Here is a 21,210-nt window from a genome sequence, read left to right on the forward strand (position 1 = left end):
CATGGCCTGGTTGTTGGATGGGGCTCACATGTAGACAACACCTGTTCAACACTAGTGCGACGTATACTTACACACAGCAGATGAGTTTCCACACGAACGTGCTATGCAGCAAAATGGAAACGCTTCATCTTCTGGGCGTAATGTCAGCACCTTCCTCTCAGTGATGTCTCCTTCCTCACCATCCTGGATTACCTCCTAGAACTAAAACCTCAGGCCTCACCCTTATCTTGCTCCAGGTCCACTTGGCGGCACTTGGTGAATGGCCACCTGCTGTTTACCCACCCCACCGCCATCTGCTTTCAGAAGGAGCTGATGAACAGCTACCCACCAGTACTTAAACCTACACCCTCCAAGGCACCAATCTTGTACTTTGCTTCCTCACCAAATCCCCTTTTGAGGCCCTGACCACGTGTTCCCTCTCCCACCTATTCATGAAAGTCGTCTTTCTTCTGGCTGTCGCTTCTGCTAGGTGGGTTAGCCAATTGGCAGCCATGATGGCCAACCTCTTCTCCCCACTTCCCTATATATGGTCTTTCATAAAGACAAAGTCTCCTTACACCTTCGCCCTAAGTTTCTCCCGAAAGTGGTCTCAGAGTTTCGCCTCAACCAGTCCATCCACCTCCCGGTCTTCCTTCCCACGCCGTACGCCACTCTGGTGGTCAGGACCCTGCACTCACTCGATGTCTGCTGCGCACTTGCATTCTACCTAAACAGAACCTGCACCTCTCTGCCTCTTCATGGCCTCTGCAGAGAGGGCCCAAGGCCAAATCCTTTCTTTTTAGCACATGTCAAAATGGATCTGTTCATGCATCAGAGTGTGCTATGTGCGGCCTAACACCACACCAGCCAGCTGGATTACAGCCTACTCAACGTGGGTGCACATGACCACCTCCGCTCTTTGAGCGGACGTCTCCTGGCACAACATATGCCGGGTGGCAACCTAGCGTTCTGTGCATACTTAACCTCCTATTACACCATTGCTCAGGAAGCAGTGGAAGATGCGGCTGTGGGCCACGCCATCCTGCAGATGGCAATACCTCCTGCATCCTTGCACCCACCTCCAAACAGATCACTGCTTGATGCTCACTTGCATTTGGAATATATATATAGGGACCGTCACTCAAAGAAGAAGAGGAGATGACTTACCTGTAATTGGAGGTTCTTTGAGATGTATGGTCCTTATTTATATTCCAATACTCGCCCACCATCCCCGCTGCTGTGGACCCTGCTGCTCAGCAGTAAGAGGGCGACCGAAGGAACATTCCCCCTCGTGACTTCTTGTAATCTCTCCTGGAGCATGAGACAATGTATGACGCTCATGCAGGTCAATGGACGCTGCTACTGAAAACTTCCGGTGTATGGCATGCATACGCACTCTGCGTTTGGAATGCAAATAGGGACTACATATCTGGAAGAATCTCCAGTTTCAGGTAAGTAACTTCCTTCACCAAGATTAAAAGCTGTTGAGTGTCAAGGGGGAGAAGAAATGCATAGTGAACCTTGGGCATATTTCTCACCCAAATAAATCAATCTTAGCCGATCTCCTTAGATGGACAGCTGCTGATTTTCTGAACTCTCTCTTTCATTAGGTTTAAGAAATACAAGCAAGCTGGGAGCCATTCCAACTCATTTCGCTTGTCCAATGGCCGAACAGATGACACAGGTGAGTCTTTGCTTTCCATTCTGACTGTGTGACCCTGCCTGGAAAAATGTGGGTTTTGTCTTCCTCTAGTGACCAGCTCACATAACTGGTTAATGAGTTTGCTACAGCTGCTAAATTGGGGACATTTTCCTTAAGCTCAAGCAGTGGGGACTCAGGCTTTTATGACTGAAAGTCCTGAGCTCAAATCTTGTTGTTGGTTATAAAAGACTCAAGGAGCTCGTCTGTTAGCTTAACGCAGAGAAAGCCGAGAAGTGACTTGATCAATCTACAAGTACCTGCATGGGGAAGAGAAATTTGATAATAGAATGCTCTCCAGTCTAGCAAACAAAGGTGTAACAAGAATAATTGTATGGAAGTTGAAGCTAGACATTCAGACTAGAAATAAGGTACAAACATTTAACAGTGAGGGTAATTAACCATTGGAACACCCTTTCAGAGGTTGTGGTGGATTCTCCATCACTGGCAATTTTAAAATCAAGGTTGAATGTTTTTCTAAAAAATCAGCTCTAGTTCAAACAGGAATTAATTCATGGAAGTCCTATGGCCTATATACAGTAGGTCAGACTAGATGATCACAATAGTCTCTCTCTTCTGGGTTTATAATCTATGTAATGATACTAAGTGTAACACCTCTTGTATTTTTAATTGAACTGGTACAGCTTTCCTCTTGTATTGGAGTAAATTACCTTCTTCTTCTAGTGCTTGCTCATGTCGATTCCAAGCAGGTGTGCACACTGCTGCGTGCACAGCTGCCAGAAAGTTTTCTCCCAGAGCACCTGTAGAGTTGGCTGTGGAGCCCCCTGGAGTCACACCTCCATGGCGCTCTTTATAGGGCTCCGCTGACCCTCCCCTCCTCAGTTCCTTCTGACTGCCCGTGACAGTCACTGGAACATCCAGGGTTCTCTTGCTTCACAAGTGATTCCCCCCTTTATTGTTCTCTCTGTTAAGTACCTGAAAATAGTTAAAGTAGTTAAGATTAGTTGTTAGTATAGCTTAGGATAGTACTCCTGATTAGTGGGTCGTTCAAGTTCTCCCCTCCCCTCCCCGGGTTTGGGGCATGCCTGGCTTCAAGCTGTGCAGGTCCTGCAAGAAGCCTATGCCCAGAGACAACCCACACTCCTCCTGCCTTAAGTGCCTGGGAGAGTCGCACCTGCGGGAGCGTTGTAAAATGTGTAGGAGCTTCCATCTGCTGACTCAGAAGGAAAGGAATCAAAGACTTAAATTCCTGATGACGGAAAAGGCTCTTTGTCCTATGGACGCTTCAGTGGAGCAAGGTCCCGGCAAATCTACCTCGGTGCGGAGTGTTCCGGCATTGATGAGAGAAGGGCCGCATAGTAAGGACTTTATTAAGGAGCCATGGCACTGACATACCTCCCCGGCACTGACGGCCTTGGCACATGGGACACAGTGGCACCGTTCCCATTCCCCAGTGCCACACAAGAAGAGGAGGTTGAAGAGGGGGCGCACACTGACAGCAAGATAGTCGGGAAGAGAAGTGGGCAAAGTGAGACCCGTGCTGGGACACTTACGGCCTATCCCACAAGCTGCAGCACCATTGACTCCAGCCCCGGGAAGGGGTTTGTTGAGTCTGGTGCCTGTGGCTTCTCCACTGAGGGAGATACTGGAGGAGGATTTGCAACTCCCCTCCACTCTTGAGGCTTCTGAGGCGGTGAGGGAGCTAATAGAAGAGACAGCCCCACCAGCGAGAGAGAGAAGAGAGAGCCCCGCAAGAGCGAGTGCAAGCCCTGGCACTGAAGAAGACCCCGGTGCCGTCCAAGGGCAAATCGGCGCTGATGGCCAGGTCCTACTCCCCTCAGCACTGCTCCTCAGCACCGTCCAGCACCGCACCGCCATGGTCTCCATGGTGCAGTGAGAGGCTCGACTCAGAGGCATAGTCCATTACATCTAGGAGAAGCCGGTACCAGAGCGGGCAAAGGGTGGAAGGTCTTGGGAGTCACCTACTTGGAATCAACATGAGCAAGCACTCGAAGAAAAACGGTTTCTAACGTTCTGTAACTGTTATTCCTCAAAATGTGTTGCTCATGTCCATTCCAAAACCCTCCCATCTACCCCACTATTGGAACTGTCCGGCAAGAAGGAACTGAGGGGAGGGTCGGTGGAGCCCTATATAGCGTGCCATGGAGGCGCGACTCCAGGGGCTCCTCAGCCAACCCTATGGGTATTCTGGGGGAAAACTTTCTGGCAGACTGTGTATGCAGCGTGCGCACCTATTTGGAATGGACATGAGCAACACATCTCAAAGAACAACAGTTATGGAAGGTTAGTAACTGTTTTTGGTCCCCTTTTCTACTAGATGGAAAAAATGTGTTGGTTTCAACCTTCTGTAGAGATTAATTTGTTTGTAAAATATAGATACACTTCAACTATCCATCCTTGTGCTGTGCACCCATCCTTAATTACAGCTAAACAGAGCTTAGCTGGGTTAGTTGTTGCATGGGAATCTTCCAAGGAAAAGCTAAAAGCTAAACGTTTCTCCCCTCTGAGGCATCCCTGCATCAATTACCCCTAGAAGGCTGTTTGGATTTAGGGGAGCTAGTGGACTACACCTCCATATGAAAAATTAATGGCAGTAGTCATTTCATTTTAGCTAGTTAGGTGCAGTTTTCAGGTTCCTGGGAGGTTGTCCATGCAGCCCTCAGTTGGGCAAAGTTCACGCACTGAAATGCGCGCATATACATTTTCACAGAATTTTGTATTTTTTATATTTGATCAGCTCAGAGATGGTTTCATTCTGCTTGTTTGCAAAATTGAAATTTTTTCATTTCCCAAAATTATGCATGGAATTTTTTACAGAAGATGACATTTCTCAAGTTTTGAAATAAACTGAACATTTTCAAAAATAATTAACAAACCACAACTCTGTCTAAACCAACTAATAAAAATTAGTGGTAACTCCCCCCCCACTGATAAAATGTAATTGAAAATCAGAAAATATCAAGAAAATCAAAACATTGTCATGAATTTTATTTAAAAGGCTATTTTTCACTAATTTTTTTTATTTGAAACAATTTCAAGCAGCTCTACACACACAGGCTTTGATCAGGCAAAGACTGATGCATGTGCTTAACTTCACACACTGTCCGTAGTCTCTTTGACTTCAGTGGGACTACTTACAGTGCATAAAGTTAAGCCAGAGGTCTCCCAAGTGCTACTGCAGTACAAATAATAATAATAATTAATGCAAGTCTTTTTAGGATCAGGATGAAAGTGGTATCTGGCATCATCTTTTATAGTCACTGAGAGTGAGAACACAGGCTATCTGGAGTTAGAAAGGAAACCCACATTTCTCAAATATCAGTTTGAGGGGTAATTTTGTGGCAAGTTTTGATCTCGTCCCCTTTTTCATTTTTTTATGACATATGGAAGGCCTGAAAGAGAGGTGGTAGTGAGGTTACAGTAAAGTCTGGAGGCCTCCACTGAAGATCTGGACCCCGTTGGATTAGGCACTGTATAAATTCAATACTCTGTGGTGACTGGAGAAATAGTGACTTGATGACCCCCCAGATATCAGTAGACAGAAAGCTAGACAACTGAGGGGAAAGGGATTTATTGGCAGTACAGTGATTTTTTTTTTCTCTCATGAAAAATTTTGTTTCAGTGGAAAACGTATGCCCACCTATAATAATCAGACTGTTGAAAATTTTTCTTTGGTTTTGTTAATGCCTGTTTAAGTCCATTGACCAACATTTTGGAGAAAAAATATCTTTGTTAAAGTTTCAACAGCCCCTACCGCTTCCATTCAAGGATAAGAGCTGGGTAAACTTCTGAGAGACTTTTTAGGAGGTCCAGCAAAACCAGGGGAGACAAGGCTTGACATTTCTTGACATTTCTCATCTTAAAAAAAGAAAAAAGGGCAGAAAAAACCCATCCTGTTCTATTTTTTAAAATCTTTGAGGCTATTTTTTTCCCATCCTAATGAGGCAAAAAAACGGTACAAGTCCAATTTTTAAAAATCCATTGCAAATCCCTTTTAAAGCATATGACTGAGAGTCAGAACATCTGGTTTCCCTTCCTTTCTCTGCAGTTGACTAGCTTTGTGACTTTCACCATTGGATGCCTGAAGTAGTCACCTAAATCAGAGCTGAAATGTGTGTTCTGCTCCTCTGAATTCTGCTTAGGTCCTTGTACTTGAGCCCATCTTCATGGTATCAGAATACCCTTCAGTAACACATTAAGCCTGAAAATCAGCCCTTTTTTATTTTGGTGCTTAAGGCCTTGTCTGTATGACAAATTTACACTGGTATAAACTGAGGTGTGAATTTAAATTGCTATACTTACACCAATATAACTCTCATGTGGCCACTCTCACTCTGATGTGAAGGCCTTTTATTGGTTATAGAATCATAGAGTTGGAAGGGACCTCAGGAGGTCATCTAGTCCAACTTCCTGCTCAAAGCAGGACTAACCAAGACTAACCTCAGCTAAATAGCAGTTTATAGGAAAGCAGTTTATACATAACCAAACAAGCTATTCTTGTACCAGAATTACTATGTCTATGCGGGAGAGTTATACAAGTATAGCTATACTAGTATGACTTGTAAAACTTACCCAGGTAGACAAAGCCACAGTATGAATTTTAAGTGACTTAACATTAGGTATCCAGGGTTGAAAATTTAGCCCGGATTGTACTCTATTGTAATTCTTTAAAATGGGGAGACTAATACCCAACCCACAGGGATGTTAGCAGAGTTAATTCATTAATGTTTGCAAAGCATTCAGAGATTCTTGCATGGCAGATCCTGTACAAGAGGCAAAAGATAATCATTCTGTCAGAGATGCAAAATTGTCCTGAAAATTTACCAAACGCAATACAAGAGCTCCCTTTGCCCAGCTTTGCCAAGGTGATATCAGTGGAGATATGAACACCATTGTAATAGTGCATGTGATATTGCAGAGCCTCAGAGCATGCCGCTGCTTGCCAGATCTCCGAGCACCAACAGGAAGTATCCGCCACTGCCTGTGGATAAATTGGAAGAGGAGATTAACCGGCGAATGGCAGACGACAATAAGCTCTTTCGGGAAGAATTCAACGTGAGTGCTTTGTTAATCCCCTCTCCGCCAAACATGCTTCAGTCATGCCGGGACATTGCACTAGGGCGACCAATGAAAGGAGTGTTTTGTTTACCAGGTTGAAGTACTTACTGTAGCAGATCGAGCCAAACCTGTCCAGGCTGCTGTTCACCTCTCGAGCTAATCTAGGCAGTTTTTCTGTACCTCTGAAAAGCAAGCAATGTTTGATGTGGTTACGATATTAAAACTAATCTGTCGCCCCCTTTGGAACTTCACAGCTGTTACTATGCTACATGTCACAGCCATCCAGAACTTCCCAGTTACAAGGATAGAACTCTCATCCTCCTGTCTCCTCAGTACAGGCCCCAGCTTTCTGAGCTGAAAGGGTATCTGTTGGAGGCATAGTGCATATGATATACGGTGAAGCAGTCTGATCTTATTCAGCAGGAGACAGTGGTGTGCAGACACACCGACCAGTTTTTTATAATAGGAATTCCCCTTGATATATTCGATACTAATCACAGAACAAGTGAATAGGTTGGTACATTTCTGGCTGGGCAACATGGGTCAGAAGCAGTAGAGAGGGTTTCCCTCTCTCTGTGTTTGAATGAGTACCTTGTTTGTGTGTCTGTCATCCAAACCGCCAGCTGCTCTGGATCGGCAGGGCTGCCAACTTTCCCCAACTTAGCCTGCTGCTTGGGCCCACTCCAGACTCATTCACTCCCTCTTCCCCTGCATCTTCTTGTTTCCTTTGTTAAAATAGGTCCCAGCATTATTAATTTAAACCCAGGTCATGACAGTAATTGTGGTTCCATTAGTAATTGTGGCTCTGCCTTCTCTGTATCATTCGCAGCAGCTGCTCAGTGATAGCCATGATGGGATGTTTACATGAATGAAGAGATGTAATTGTGCTGATAAGATAATGAATAGGTTTCTGTTTCCCCGTAACAGGTGCCATGCTTCAGAAGAACTGGAGCAGTGGGATTCTGTATTACCTGGGCCTGTAGAGAGCTAAAGGAGAGCAAGCAGTGTCTATTGATTAGACCGTGGGACTGAGTCAGGGAACAGATCTGGAGTCTGTTCCCCACTCTGCCCCTGACGCTGAGTGCCATTGGTCAGGTCACTTCCCCTCTCTATGCTTTCATCTATCCACTTACAAAGCAGAGATAAGAACACCTACCTCACAGAAGTGCTATGAGGCTTAATTAGCTAATGTTTAGGAAAATACTTAAGAGACTGACTGCCAGAAACTGGTACTGGGCAACAGGGGATGGATCACTCGATAATTGCCCTGCTCTGTTCATTGCCTCTGAAGCATTTGGCACCAGCCACTGTTGGAAGACAGGATCCTGGGCTAGATGGACCATTGGCCTGACCCAGTATGGGCATTCTTATGCTCTTAATCTCAAATAGAAGATACTATAGACAAGACTCTGTGTACACTGTGGTTCTGTGACTGCAGAACTGGGCTCCAAAATGTAAGCTTAGTTTTTCTAGTCTTTATGGCTGCAAAGAAAACCTTAAAAACATTACATGGATGTTAAAACAATGCAGTGTGGTCCTCCAGAGTTTGCAGACTGCCAAAAATTGAAGTTGTGAGAGAGAAATTATCCTAGTTATTTCAATGTGGTGTTAACCCAGAAACCTGAATTGAAATGTCAGCACTGCTACCACTTTCTTCACCTGTCCTTTCTGCTGACACATTAAGGTATTGTGCTTATCTCACAATCCAAAATTGTTTCCCATGCCTCCCAAAGTGTCTGCACCTCATCTGTCTTGCATATAGCTGGCAAAACTCACAACTTCCCCTGATAACACCTCAGATGCAGTTAAATCTTGCCAATACAAAAATCTGTGGCACACTGAAAATTAATAATGTAGGGAGGAAAGTAAAATAACTGAATTAAATATCAAAATAAATCACTGAGGAGCTGCTGTATTGAATGTATTGTCATGGTTAATTCAAGACAATCTTCCAGAACTGCTACAAGATTTTCAGCACTGGGATTGCAGAATTTAGGTACAATTTTCACCAGGATACACAGGACCTTGGCTATAGAATTACAATATATTACTGTTAGACAAAGCCACCAGAATGCCTTGTGACATAGCCAAAAATTTCCTCTCTCCCAACTGCTGTTGGGCCAGTTGGTTGTTGCCATTCACTCCAAGAGTGGCTGCGTTTCAGTAATTTTGTGTGTAATGTAGTCAGGAAACTTCTTTGGGATCATTTCTGATGAAAGGTGAATTGCACCCAGGACTTCTGTCCCCAAAGCACAGGTCTCTATCTCTTGAGCCAAAAGAATAACTCTTTAGTTGGTAGCAGCAGTAAGTTCTTATCCTCTTGCATGGGCCAGCCAGTAGAGAAAGACATATAACACACATTGAGTTAGTGGACTACATAAATTCACCAATGCTGAGAAATCCCACTCTCCTCCTCTCAAGCCTAAATACCTGCTACTTCCCCCAATTGTGGACTAAATCACATTGTGATAATATCTGATTTACTGTGATGGAAAATTGTCACCCTCTACAGCCTATTTGGTGGCCTGCATGAAACAACTCAGTAGGTCTCAGTCCAGTTCCTCCTGATGGTGGGTCTGCATCATGGCATCAGCACATTTAGTTCCAATTGCCCATCTTGCCAGAGAGGCTTTAGGCTGTGGAGAATGAATCCCCTGTGACACCTAGGAGGGAGGGTCTGCCCAGGTCAGGGTTGTGCAGTGGGGAGAAGCTTGCTCCAATGCTGTCTGTGCTCTGTGGAGAGAGGACGTTACTTTCCAAGGCTGTCAGGCCGGTACCTTTCAATCAACACTCAATTCACTTGACTTTATTTTTTAAAGAAAGAAAAGTCCATGACCCCTGTGCTCAGAATTAGTTTATTGTACCATAGAATGTTCCACCCATCTAACATGGGGTGGGGTGACTCCTGGGACGTGGGGCTGAGCAGCCAGCTCCAAGCCCTAATTCAGTTTGCCATTTGGGATCTATCAACCCGAGGTAACTCCTAAAGAACTGGGCTGCACCTGCCCTAGCTCTGATGTGCTGATGGGATGTTCTGGTTTGTGTTGGAGGGGGATTTTCTGCCACCTTGTGTTTGTGGATAATATGGCACCTTATTTCATGTTTGGTGAAATCTGCTCCCTGCAAGGAGGGCTGAGCTTGTTTAAACAGTTATCTGAGCCTCTGTTCCATCTCCTTCCCCTCCATCTAGACAGGCTCATTATTTATTAACCATTTTCCATCCTGAAATGTCTGTGTTCAGAAGTGAATTGCCACTGTGAATAGTGCTAGCAGAGAGATGCTAACCTGCCATAGTACAGTAGCAATAGAGAATCCACAGACCTCAAAGCACTTCACAAAAGGGACTGAGCGTTACTGGAGCTGTGAAACCCTTGTGCCTTCTGGCTTTGAGAGACGGGATGGGGAGATTGTGGAGGATTGTGAGCCGCAAGTATAGTGGGGCTTCCCCTTGCCATCCTGCCTACGGGCCTCCCACTGTACCCGTGTAAGAGCTCAACAGAGTAGAGTTGCAGTGAGCTGAGTCCTGGGCTGTTTCCTATGATCCCTTTGTTGCAGGAGCATGCACTGCCCCTTTGCTCTGTGTACCTTCTCCCTCTCCCCTCCTCTCATGAAATAGCCTGCTTCTCTTCAGGGGACAGGAAGATGAGCTTTCACTGTCAAAGGGAAATGCTGCCCTACTGCTGACGTGTTATGGAGGGAGCAGTGTTTGCCTAGAGGTTAGAATAGGGATCTGGGAGTCAGGACTCCTGGGTTTTATTCCTAGCTCTTCCAGTGACACATTGTGTCATCTTCGGTAAATCATGTAACATCTGTGCCTCATTTTCCGCCAATGTTATCTTGCATGAAAGACCCTCGAGATACAGCAGAGCTCATCACTGTATAGAAGAGCTGATTGGTTTGTATTTACTACAGTGACATGCTCTCCCTCTTGTGTACAGTAGAAGTATAACAGGAAATCTCATTTCTCCTGTCCTTTCAGGCTCTCCCAGCATGCCCCATCCAGGCAGCCAGCGAAGCCGCCTCCAAGGAGGAAAACAAAGAGAAGAACAGATACGTGAACATTTTGCCCTGTATGTATTTGCTTCCAGTGTGGCTCCATTAAGACTTGTGGGGGTGATGCAGCCAGTCGCTGCTGACACTGTTGCTGTTGGTCTGTTCTTGTATGGCTGTTATGAACTGAAGTGGGGAGTGTAACAGGCCTGCTGAGCGGTGATAGCGAAATAGCAGGAAACCATGTACGACGGGTTGAGTTAAAGCAACAGGAGAGGTGAGGTTGGTTCCCACCTCTGTGCAGGCTGCTTTGTCTGCTCTAGGTCCAGATAACATGCCGTAGAAAGAGCTCCCTGCAGCTGTAGCCCAAATGGGAAAGGCTCACGCCGATTTCTATTGATCCATGCCTTTGTTAGCGCCTCTAGCGGCAAGGATTGAATGGGCCTTGAAGACTGAACGCCCCTCTCACCCCTAGAGCTTGTCTAGGTAGGATTTAAAGTGTGATGTTTGCACTTCTTAGCTAACACACACTAACTAACACGCTTGAAAAGTCTAGCCTAGACAAGGCCCACTGCCTTTTACACATGCTAAACTGGTCAAGTTATAGCCTGGAAGGAGCCTCTGGGATGCAGGTGTACATCATGGTACATCATAGGCAGTAGCTAGAGCACTGGTCATGGTGGCAGGGTGGGGCAGATACAAAATTAAACTGGACAGGAGGGCAAGAGTCAAGAATTCTGAATTTCCTGAATGTAACCGGAGAGGGACAATGTATTTGCATGATCAAGGGTTTGGCTGAGCACTGGGCATGGGACCCTCTTGTGTTTATATGCTCTGCAGAAGGAAACCTTTCCTGTGCAGAATTTACCACCTCTCTAAGCTTAAGCAGTTGAGGGTTTCAGTATATAAAGCTTTCTACACATGCAATGAAGCGAAGCCTTGGGCACATATCGTGAAAGGCTTCCTGTGTCTGAGGCACCGATCAGATAATCCGCTTCCTCTGGATATAGAAGTTCATTAACATTTATTTAGTTTTTAATGCATAGTTTTGATTTTTCTCCAGATGATCATTCCAGGGTTCATCTGACTCCCATCGAAGGGGTCCCAGATTCCGATTACATTAACGCCTCCTTCATTAATGTAAGTTCCTGCATGGACTTTATTGCTGATTGGTTTGAAGGGTAAATATCTGCCCGCTGTGCCTGATCTTTGTGGTGGTCTGTTTCACTTGGGGTGAAGCTAGCCATTACGCATGTACCTTATGTGGAGTGTGGTTATGGTCAGGAAGGGGACTGCTAAGAAATGGCCCCTTGGTACTGCCTCTTTCGCTTCCTTTCTGACTCATGTCTGCTTAGTTCACTGGCCAAACATTATTATGCTGTTCTCAGTGCTGTAGCGTCAACACAGCTATGGGAGATCGAACTGTGTTCTGTGCTGCCTCATATGTCCACCAAGGGAATGTGGTCTGGTGATCAGAGCAAGGAGCTGAAAGCCAAGGCCCCTGTTCTTTCCTCCGCCACTAATCCGCTGTGTGACCTTGGTCACGTTTCTCATCCATAAAGTGGAGATAACACCTAATTCACTGGGATGTTGGAGAGCTTAGCTTTCATGTTTGGAAAGGGCTTTGCAGTCATCCCTAGCTGAACGACAAATTTTAAGTGAAGGTCATTAATCATTGGAACAAACTCCTGGGGAAGTTGTGGATTCTCCATCTTTTGATGTGTTCAAATCAAGACTTGGATGCCTTTCTGAAATATATGATTTAGTTAAACACCAATTACCGGGCTCAGTGCAGAGGTAAACGAGTGTTGTTCTCTGGCCTGTGTTATATAGGAAGTCAGACTAGATGATCTAATGGTCTCACCTGACCTTTAAAATCTATGAATCGCTAAGGGCCCGGTGCTGCAGTCCCTCTGTGTTCAGAGCTCACTTTATAGCCAGTGGGAGCTGTGCAGCCATAGGGCTTGCAGGATTGGGAACAAAGTGGGAAAAAACAATAGGTGGCCAGCTGGATTCTGTTTACACCACCTTTGGGCTTGCTTTGCTCCCATTGGAGTCAATGGGAGTTTTGCCCTTGGCTCAGGGGGGATAAGGAGATCATGCCTTTTGCTAGTGAAACGTGATGATATGTGGTGTGGCTCGAAAAAACAGAACTTGATTTTCAGATGCCAGCTTGAGTTTGCAGTCTCATTTCCTCAATAATATTCCTATTTTGATACATGAAATGTGACCCTTTCTGTGACAGGTCACAGGTCCTGTCTATAGAATTTCTCCCAGAGCTCAGCTTCCCTTTAAATAAAACAATAAAGCATTGCACAACTGAGTGCTATTAGAGAGCAGAGGGATGGTCTTGTGGGGCTCAGGAGATTTGGATTCAGTTGCTGGCTCTGCCACTGACTTTCTGCACGACCTTGGGCGAGTTCCTTAATCTCCCAATGCTTCAGTTTCCCATCTGTAAAATGGAGATAACAGTACTTTATTTTCTCCCATCGTTTGTCTGTTTAGATGGTAGATTGTTCAGGGAAGCAACTGTCTTTCAATATATATGTACAGCACCTAGCACAATAGAACCCCAAATCAGTTGGGACCTCTAGTTGCTCGTGTAACACAGATAATTAAGAGTAGCAATAATAACTATTAAGAGGAGCAATATGTACCCGACGTATTTTAAAAGGGGAGTATTAATGCACCAAAAGAAAGGCAAGGCAGTGCAGGAACATTTGTTCAAAACATGAAATCCATTTTATTCTCCCCAAAATACAAATTGGCATCAACAAAAAAAGCAAAAAACCCTTTAAACCCTTTAGCCAGGAGTCTGTGGGGTGTCTGCTGATCTGTGTGGGCACTGAGTGACGCTCAGATCGTGATGCCTGAACTTACCTGTAAAGTTATCGCACATCACTGTGTCTGTTCCTTATTTCAGAACCTTTGATGGGCAAATTCAGTGACTCCCCTGATCATACCAGGCCAGACTATGCTTCCTCCAGCGGAGGGGATCCTGTGGTCATGAACCTTGCCTGGCTCAGGCACCATGTCTCCCACCAAAGCCTGCTGAGCCCACTCTGTGCAGTGATGTGCCCCTATGGGAGGGTTTGGGGCCTGGGCTGGTTGTTGGGAAGAGTGGGCAGGTCAGCAGTGGATTAAGCGAATGTCAGCTCAGTTTATTAACTAGTTGGCAACTCATTATGACTCTTGGTCTCCCTCACACTCTGCTGTACTGCATTCCTAGCATGTCTGCTTGGACATGGACCAGAGATTCCAAAAGCCACACTCTGCTCTTTCTGCTGGAAGCACACCCAGCCATAGGCTGCTATAACAGAGTACTTCCCCAGATGCTGACCTGTTCCACATGTAAAGCCCAGCCCCATCTACTGGTGGAATAACGTATAATGTTTGTTATACCACTTGTCATCCCCAAGGATCCCAGTGTATTTGGCAAACCATGTCTTAGAAGAGATTAGATTAGAGTAGATGGATTTTGTAAAGTGCTGTGGGATCCGTCAAGATGAAAGTTGCTGCATTATAAATATGGATCACTTCACCCACCATGGAACTGCAGTCTTCTCTGGGGTGCAACACACCAACTGCTTTTTAACAGCTTACAGCTGGATGAGAAGCAAATGAAGAACACCATATCCAATTGATACTGAATTGCTGTTGCTGCTAATGGGAAAAGATTTCCTTCAACTCTGAGAGCGAGGATTAACTGATCATTCTGCAGCACTAATACAAGATTCCTGTTGTGTGGATGCTTGTGTGCAAGTTCAGAGGAGTTGAGAGAACAATGTTGTGTGGTCTCCAAAGGGCAATAAAGGGCAATAAAGGGAATCCTTGCATGCTTGCTGGTGTGAACACAGGGCTCCAGAGAGAGGGAGGCTGCGATGCAGCCAACTTTGCCTTGGAGGAAGGTTGCTCTTTCACTGTGGTGTTCTTTTCTCTTTTTGTATCTCTGCAGGGGTACCAAGAGAAAAACAAGTTTATTGCTGCACAAGGTAAAATCTCTCTGCTGCTTTAGTTACTGTGTCAAGAGAGTGTCAAGCTGGCGGGGACTGGTTCTTTCCTGGTCTATGAAATTGTGACATTTTACCAGTAGCTCAACAGCCCTGGACCCATTATCTCAGTCAAAATCCAGGGAGGCTGCGGTGGAAATGTAGGAAATGCCATCGTGTGGACAGATTGTAGGCCCATGTACGAGTTCAGTGCTGGATGTGTCAAAGGAAGACATCAAAGCCCAGAAACATACCTCTGCGATATTAGATTTTAGTGAGGAGGTCAAGGGAGTTCTTTCCTGACCTCAAATGGTGATCAGCTTGTGCCCTGAAGCATGAGGATCCTGGGTACTTACAACCCCATTTCCCAGCTAGTGTAACTGCAGGGCTGTTACGATTCATATAGGTCTGTAACCGTTTCTGGAAATGTTGTAAGCTATTGGCCTCGATTATATCTCATAATAAAGGCAGGGGAATCTGCTGATGTGGAGAAAGTTTCAGGCTGATTTGGTCTAATCTCCACTCCTTTTGTGCATCAGTAGACAATGGTGTATCATTAGAAGGTGGTATATCAACAGAGAGAAACTTAGCCCTGGTCTACGCTTACCTGGCAATTCAGCGGCAGTCGACGGGAGTTACGCAAGCTACGCAGAGCAGCTTGCGTAACTCCCGTTGACTGCTGTGCTTCCCTTCTGCGCGGCATCTTCACTGCACTGCACCGATGGGAACCGCCTTCCCATCGACACAGCGCTACGCCGCTTGAAGGGCTGGTTTACCAGCATCGACTTCTGGATTGATTGTGCAGGTCTTCACTGACCATTCAGTCGATCCAGATAGGTCGATCTGACGGCAGTGACTTTGCCGCCATCAGTGTAGACATACCCTTAGTTGCAACATTCAGTATGGAGAGACTTTTCCTTCCTTACAGGAGAAGGAGTGTAGGATACTAACAGATGAACGAGTTTCTCAAATCTTGCCAAATCCTCCCCCACGCACGCACGCACGCACACACGCACACACCCCTGTAAGCCAGTCCAGAGCAGGGATTGTGCACCATCTACATCTCCTTGGCTCTGGTGGATTTGCAGCTTTGTATGTGGCACTAGCAACTCCGCTGCATGCCAGTAAGGGAAGATGCTCTGGTGGTGTGGAGTGCGTAGCGGCTCCTCACTGCCCCTCATCCATCCTGCTGGCACAAGGGGGTTCCCTACACGCAGCTGGTCATCACCCGCTGTAACACAACCGCTGCCAGTGGCCCATGGGGTTAACTTGGAGCAGTCTTTCAGTTAAGTAATGTTAGAGCATAGGGGAGGGCAAAGCTTGTGCTGGGGTTTGGGCCGGGATGTTAGGCATAGTTCAGCAGCTTGTCTGGTGGGTGGTCAGTAATTACTTTTATGAGTACCAAAGTTAAGGAAAATCTTGCAATTAAAGTTCAGGACTGGCTGTCAGGACTCCTTTCCGGTTCTGCCACAAACTGCCTCTGTGACCTTGGACAAGTCATTTCATGCCTCTGTACTTCAGTTTCCTCTTCACATTTATCTTAGCTTGCACTGCTACATGCCCAATTCCTGGTCATAAAATGTATTCAGTCCCTTTTAAAAACACAGCTGTAGTATCCCAGGAATCGAGCAAGTAACCTTTGCTTCCACCTAGTGACAAAAAGTGGAAACCCTATTACATTGCTGCACAGTCATTAACAACTCTCCCTGCCAGTTTTTACTAGGGGACAGTCTTGCAGTGGCTGGATGACGTCCCTTTCCGGGGCATAATACTTGTGCTTGGTCTTTATCGGTTTAGGACCAAAAGAAGAAACAGTGAATGATTTCTGGAGAATGATTTGGGAGCAGAACACGGCGACAATCGTCATGGTGACCAACCTAAAAGAGAGAAAAGAGGTGAATGTCCGGGAATACTACCCACACGTTTCGCCTGCTGTGATGGTGAATGGAGGCATGGGGAATGGCTGGGCCTGCAACAAAGTGGGACAAGCCCATGTAAACTGGGCAGCTAGGCAAGCGGTTACTTCACTTGTATGTGCTCTAGAAGGGCTGCCTGTGAGATTGAACATGGGACTTCTGGATTTAAAAGCATAACCCTCTGCAGCTTGCACTATAAGACCCAGTCCATTAGCCTGCAGGCAGTAGTAAACTTGTGCACTTTTATATATGATCCAGCCACCAGAGAGGGACAAAGAAATGCACTGCATTAGTCTGGGTTATCCATGTGTAGGGGTTTGCAGGTATAAATGAGACATGAGTTTCTGCAGATTTCCCCATAGCACCCCTATCCTTAATAAATGTGACAAACATGCTCCACACACAAAACAGTCAGGACCTAATCTGCTTCCACTGAAGCTAGCTTCTAAGACCAGAAGGGACCACTGTGATCCTATAGTCTGACTTCTTGGCATAACAGAGGCCGGAGAACTTCCCCGAAATAATTCCTTGCCTTGCCTTTGTGTCATTTCTCTCCAGTGTAAATGTGCTCAATATTGGCCAGATCAGGGCTGCTGGACTTATGGAAACATCCGGGTGTCTGTGGAGGATGTGACCGTCTTGGTTGACTACACTGTGCGAAAGTTCTGCATTCAACAGGTACCGTGGTTCAGTTACATCCCTTCGCTTCCCACTACCCTCACCGCTTTCCATCATAGCGTGCTTCTGCCTGTAGTGAGGATTGTCTGACTCACTACAAAGCCCCAAACTTTCACAATGCCCCAAAATGTTCTCGCTAGGGATCGGCAGGTTGGGATGGGTTGTGTGCCTGTCTGAAGGACACAGTCATAATAAAAATTATACACTTAAAAAAAAAAAAAAAAAAAAAAGTTCTTCCTGTGTTACTGATTGTACCCTGAGAGTTTGGAGAGTGACATAACTACAGAGTCCTCACTCTGTTTTCACTATAGCTTTTTATATTTGATCAGCTTAGTCATTTAAGGCCACCTCCTCTGTTGGAGCCAGCGGAGATAGTCACGCTTCCTGGAGTAGCACACAGCTAAGAATGCCAGACTCAGGGCAGACGCCCCAAACTGGTGGTACATTCTGTCATTAGCAAGCCAGTAACAAAAGTTGTACTCCTGCATTGCTAGATTAATTTCATCATGGAGCCACCAACAGTCCTCTTAGGCATTCTAGCCTCTTTTTACTCTCCCCTTCCCCACCCCACCCCCTGGACAAACTGGACTGTATAATGAAAGGTTATTAAAACTAAATTCACCACACATTAGGTTACTTACAGCCCCAGAGGGCCCATCGCTTACTCCCAGGTGAAGATATGCTTCAGATCTCACCGAAGACAATGCTATAGCCAATCCTTTAGTAATTAAACTATGGATTTCTTAGCTTTAAAAAAAAAAAAAAAGAGAGAGAGAATGTTATTGAGGTTAAATTAGATAAGCTACATTACAGGTGAATCAAAGTTGTAGTCCCAATGATAGCAGAGATACAGTAATCTACCAGTCTCTTAGAGTCTTTTTGTAAGTTCTTCAGGGCTTCCCAAAATGGCTTTTTGGGGATCTTTGTCATTGCATCTTGAACCCCCTGTCAGCGTTCAGATGGATCAAAGGTGCAGGATTGCTCCCAGTGTGCTTTCTTATAGTTGAAAATGGTCTAGCAATTGTCTTTAGCCTATCATGTGTTTGTAGATTTCCCATTTTGAAATTAACCTTCTACTTTCCATGCATACACAAGTAATCCTGTTACACTGGTTTACATAAGGTAATTGCCGGCCATTCATTATAATAGGGATAGATAAGTGAAGACAATACAGGTAATATTCATTAGTTTCATGCAGTGTATATACATCTTTGATCTTACAGGACATCGCAATAGCAGGATAATGTAGTTACTTTAGTACACATTAAATAGGATACATATACAATGTAAGCCGGTTACAGACAAGTGTAGTCAATAACATTAACATTTAACAGGCAAGTGAACTGGGACACTTAACACTGCCTTGATGTCATGACCTGAGCTCAGCTAGCTGCTAGCACCACAGAGATATGCTGATTTACACCAGCTGAGGATGGGCTAGTTTCGCTTTAATACTTCGCATACACAGTTTTACAGGTGCGCTTGCATGTGCCGTTACCACAGTTGCATGTGGAAATGGGGCAGGTGCACGCCCAGCTGGGCTGGTAAGGGCCTAAAATTCCCCCTTGCGCTTGCAGTTTCCCAGGGTACGCACTCTGCTGCAGTCATGCATTAGCATGTGTATTTTTGCACCTGGGCCCTCACTCTCTGTTATGGAGCACATGGCCATGGGCACTTAGCAAAAACGTCAGACGTCTCAGGAGCTGAGATGGAGTCCAAAGCTGCAGTTGTTTTTTCCTCTCTATTTCTATGGCCTCACTTGCCATAGAACCTGAGCACATCACCATCACTAATGGATTTTATGCTCTCAATCCCCCTGAGGAGCAGGGAAGTGCTATTATCCCCATTGTACAGATGGGGAACTGAGGCACAGAGGGCAAGCGACTTGTCTAGTGTCACTCAGGTAGTTTTTGGCAGAAGTGGGAATTGAACTTGGATCTCCTGTAGCCTAGCCTAGCCCAGTGCATTGACCATAGGACCATCTTTTCTGTGCTTGCCGCCTCTCTCCTCTTTCTATGTTAGGACAGGTTAACAGTAGAGCAGTGCGAAGTGTTTACAGTGGAATTGGAACAGTGAAAACCTGCCCCATTATGAATCCAAGTCCTGCTGAGTGAACAACTCTTGAGAGCGCTGGGTCACCCTGTGCCTTCAGGTTGTGTAGGAGTGAAACGCAGAAGCTTTGACCTGGTTTGATTCAGCTTGAAACGCAAAGTGAAATCCCTGGAGTGGGAGCCAAGCAGCCCCCAGGATTCCTGCCCACCCCAGACACTGGCTCCTGGCTTTGGAGTTTCCATCAGCACCACCTTATTGCAAATGCACTATAGGACAGTTGCAGGTTCCAAAAAGCCTTAAAGGAGTTGTGGGGTCCATCTGGATTGTGCCCCCTCCCTCAGTAAACACCAGGGGACACAGCCTCAGCTCATGGAGATTGGCCTAGCTCCATTGAGTTCCGTGCAGCTGAGACTCTGTGGTCCCAGGAGTTTAGATGCGCTGAGGTGTAAGCCATGGAGTTTGGGGCACCAGTGGGATGCAAGACCTGATTTTCAGCAATCAGGCCTTGAGAGCCAAGCCTGAACTCCAAACCCGTCACCCCCGAACTTGAAGGCTGTTTGAACCGCAGACCCCTCTCTGTTCTCGGTTTCTGGGGGAAGGTGATGAAGCTGAGGGACAGTAACCAAGGCACGTGCTCCCCCCCACAGGTAGGCGACGTCACAAACAAAAAGCCTCAGCGCCTGGTGACCCAGTTCCACTTCACCAGCTGGCCTGACTTCGGGGTCCCCTTCACCCCCATCGGGATGCTGAAGTTCCTGAAGAAGGTGAAGATGTGTAACCCCCAGTATGCAGGGGCGATCGTTGTACACTGTAGGTGAGTCCAGGGCCCCATCTCCCGGAGAACCCTCCCTCCTTCACCTCCACGTATCTCTGCCTGCCTGCTCTTGGGGGGTTACCTGGACAGCCTGTTCCATCTCCTGCCAAAGGTTGTCAGGGGCAGGCAGAGGAGATCCTGGCTACCTGACGCTGGATTTACTGCATGAGCTGCAGGCAACAGCCAGAGTCATATAAATCACACACATGGGGAGCTGGGACTAGAGCGCTGCCCTTTCACCTCCAAAAACACAGGCCTCAGGTGAGCCATGTGACCAAAGAAGATTGCCTGTGGCTAGCGGTAACAGTTCACTTGGCTGCTACGGGCCCAGCCACCGGGGGGCAGCATCACTCGCAGTGGGCTAGAACATGCCAGCATCCTGAATTTGAGATTTGGGCTTTAACCCTTAGTAGAGAGAATCCCAGACCCTGCAATGAGCTCCAGGCTCCCTCTGTACCAGGAAAAACAGAGGCTGCACAGCTTGCCTGGGGTAATATCCACCCTGTTTGATACAGTGTCCCCTCCCCACAGTTCCAGAGCACTCCCATGGAAGGTGGGAGCCAGCCGGGCACAACACAGCACCATGGCTTGCTCAGATCATGGTGGCAAATGAGTGGCAGAGCCAGCAGTTGGACCCCGATCACCTGACTCACATGCCCCTGCTCTGGCCTTGAGACAATGCTGTCTGTAATGCTGTTCTCTTCTGTAGACCCTTTCATCCTTCACAGACGATAAGGACCCAGCAGAACTGATCTGCAGCCACCTCCAGAGAGGAGTGTGGCAGCCAGCGTAACGGGGTAGACTAGAAAAGATTTGACAGAGGATGTTGGGCAAATCCCTCTTGCAGGCCAGATGCCCATCTACACCCCCCTCCCCTTTAGTGCATGGTACTCAGTGTCTCCTCCGACAGGACTCAAACTTGCAACTCCAAGGAGTCTGCATGAGTCAGAGCTGATGCTAGGATCCATGTAAAGTTCCCACAAGCCTGATCTTTGCTTGGGCTCATCTCCCCCTCGATACGTTGCTTGATAGTTGAACACTGAGAACAGGAAC

At 46.3% G+C, this 21,210-nt stretch overlaps 1 protein-coding gene across 2 annotated transcripts in view; it reads left to right on the forward strand.

Annotated features, from left to right (window-relative positions):
* PTPRA (protein tyrosine phosphatase receptor type A) overlaps positions 1 to 21,210 on the forward strand; it is a 252,557-nt gene that overhangs the window by 212,108 nt on the left and 19,239 nt on the right. For both annotated transcript variants that reach the window (XM_067533619.1, XM_067533621.1), the window contains 8 exons: positions 1,590 to 1,663; positions 6,579 to 6,715; positions 10,698 to 10,788; positions 11,772 to 11,848; positions 14,664 to 14,700; positions 16,495 to 16,592; positions 17,172 to 17,291; positions 19,991 to 20,157. In XM_067533619.1, the coding sequence (XP_067389720.1) occupies positions 1,590 to 1,663; positions 6,579 to 6,715; positions 10,698 to 10,788; positions 11,772 to 11,848; positions 14,664 to 14,700; positions 16,495 to 16,592; positions 17,172 to 17,291; positions 19,991 to 20,157 (801 nt within the window). The remainder of the gene's footprint in view (positions 1 to 1,589; positions 1,664 to 6,578; positions 6,716 to 10,697; positions 10,789 to 11,771; positions 11,849 to 14,663; positions 14,701 to 16,494; positions 16,593 to 17,171; positions 17,292 to 19,990; positions 20,158 to 21,210) is intronic.

This window comes from Emydura macquarii, unplaced genomic scaffold (assembly GCF_026122565.2).
Source record: "Emydura macquarii macquarii isolate MOO-44397 ecotype Brisbane River unplaced genomic scaffold, CSIRO-AGI_Emac_v2 contig_3345, whole genome shotgun sequence".
Classification (NCBI taxonomy): Eukaryota; Metazoa; Chordata; order Testudines; family Chelidae; genus Emydura; species Emydura macquarii.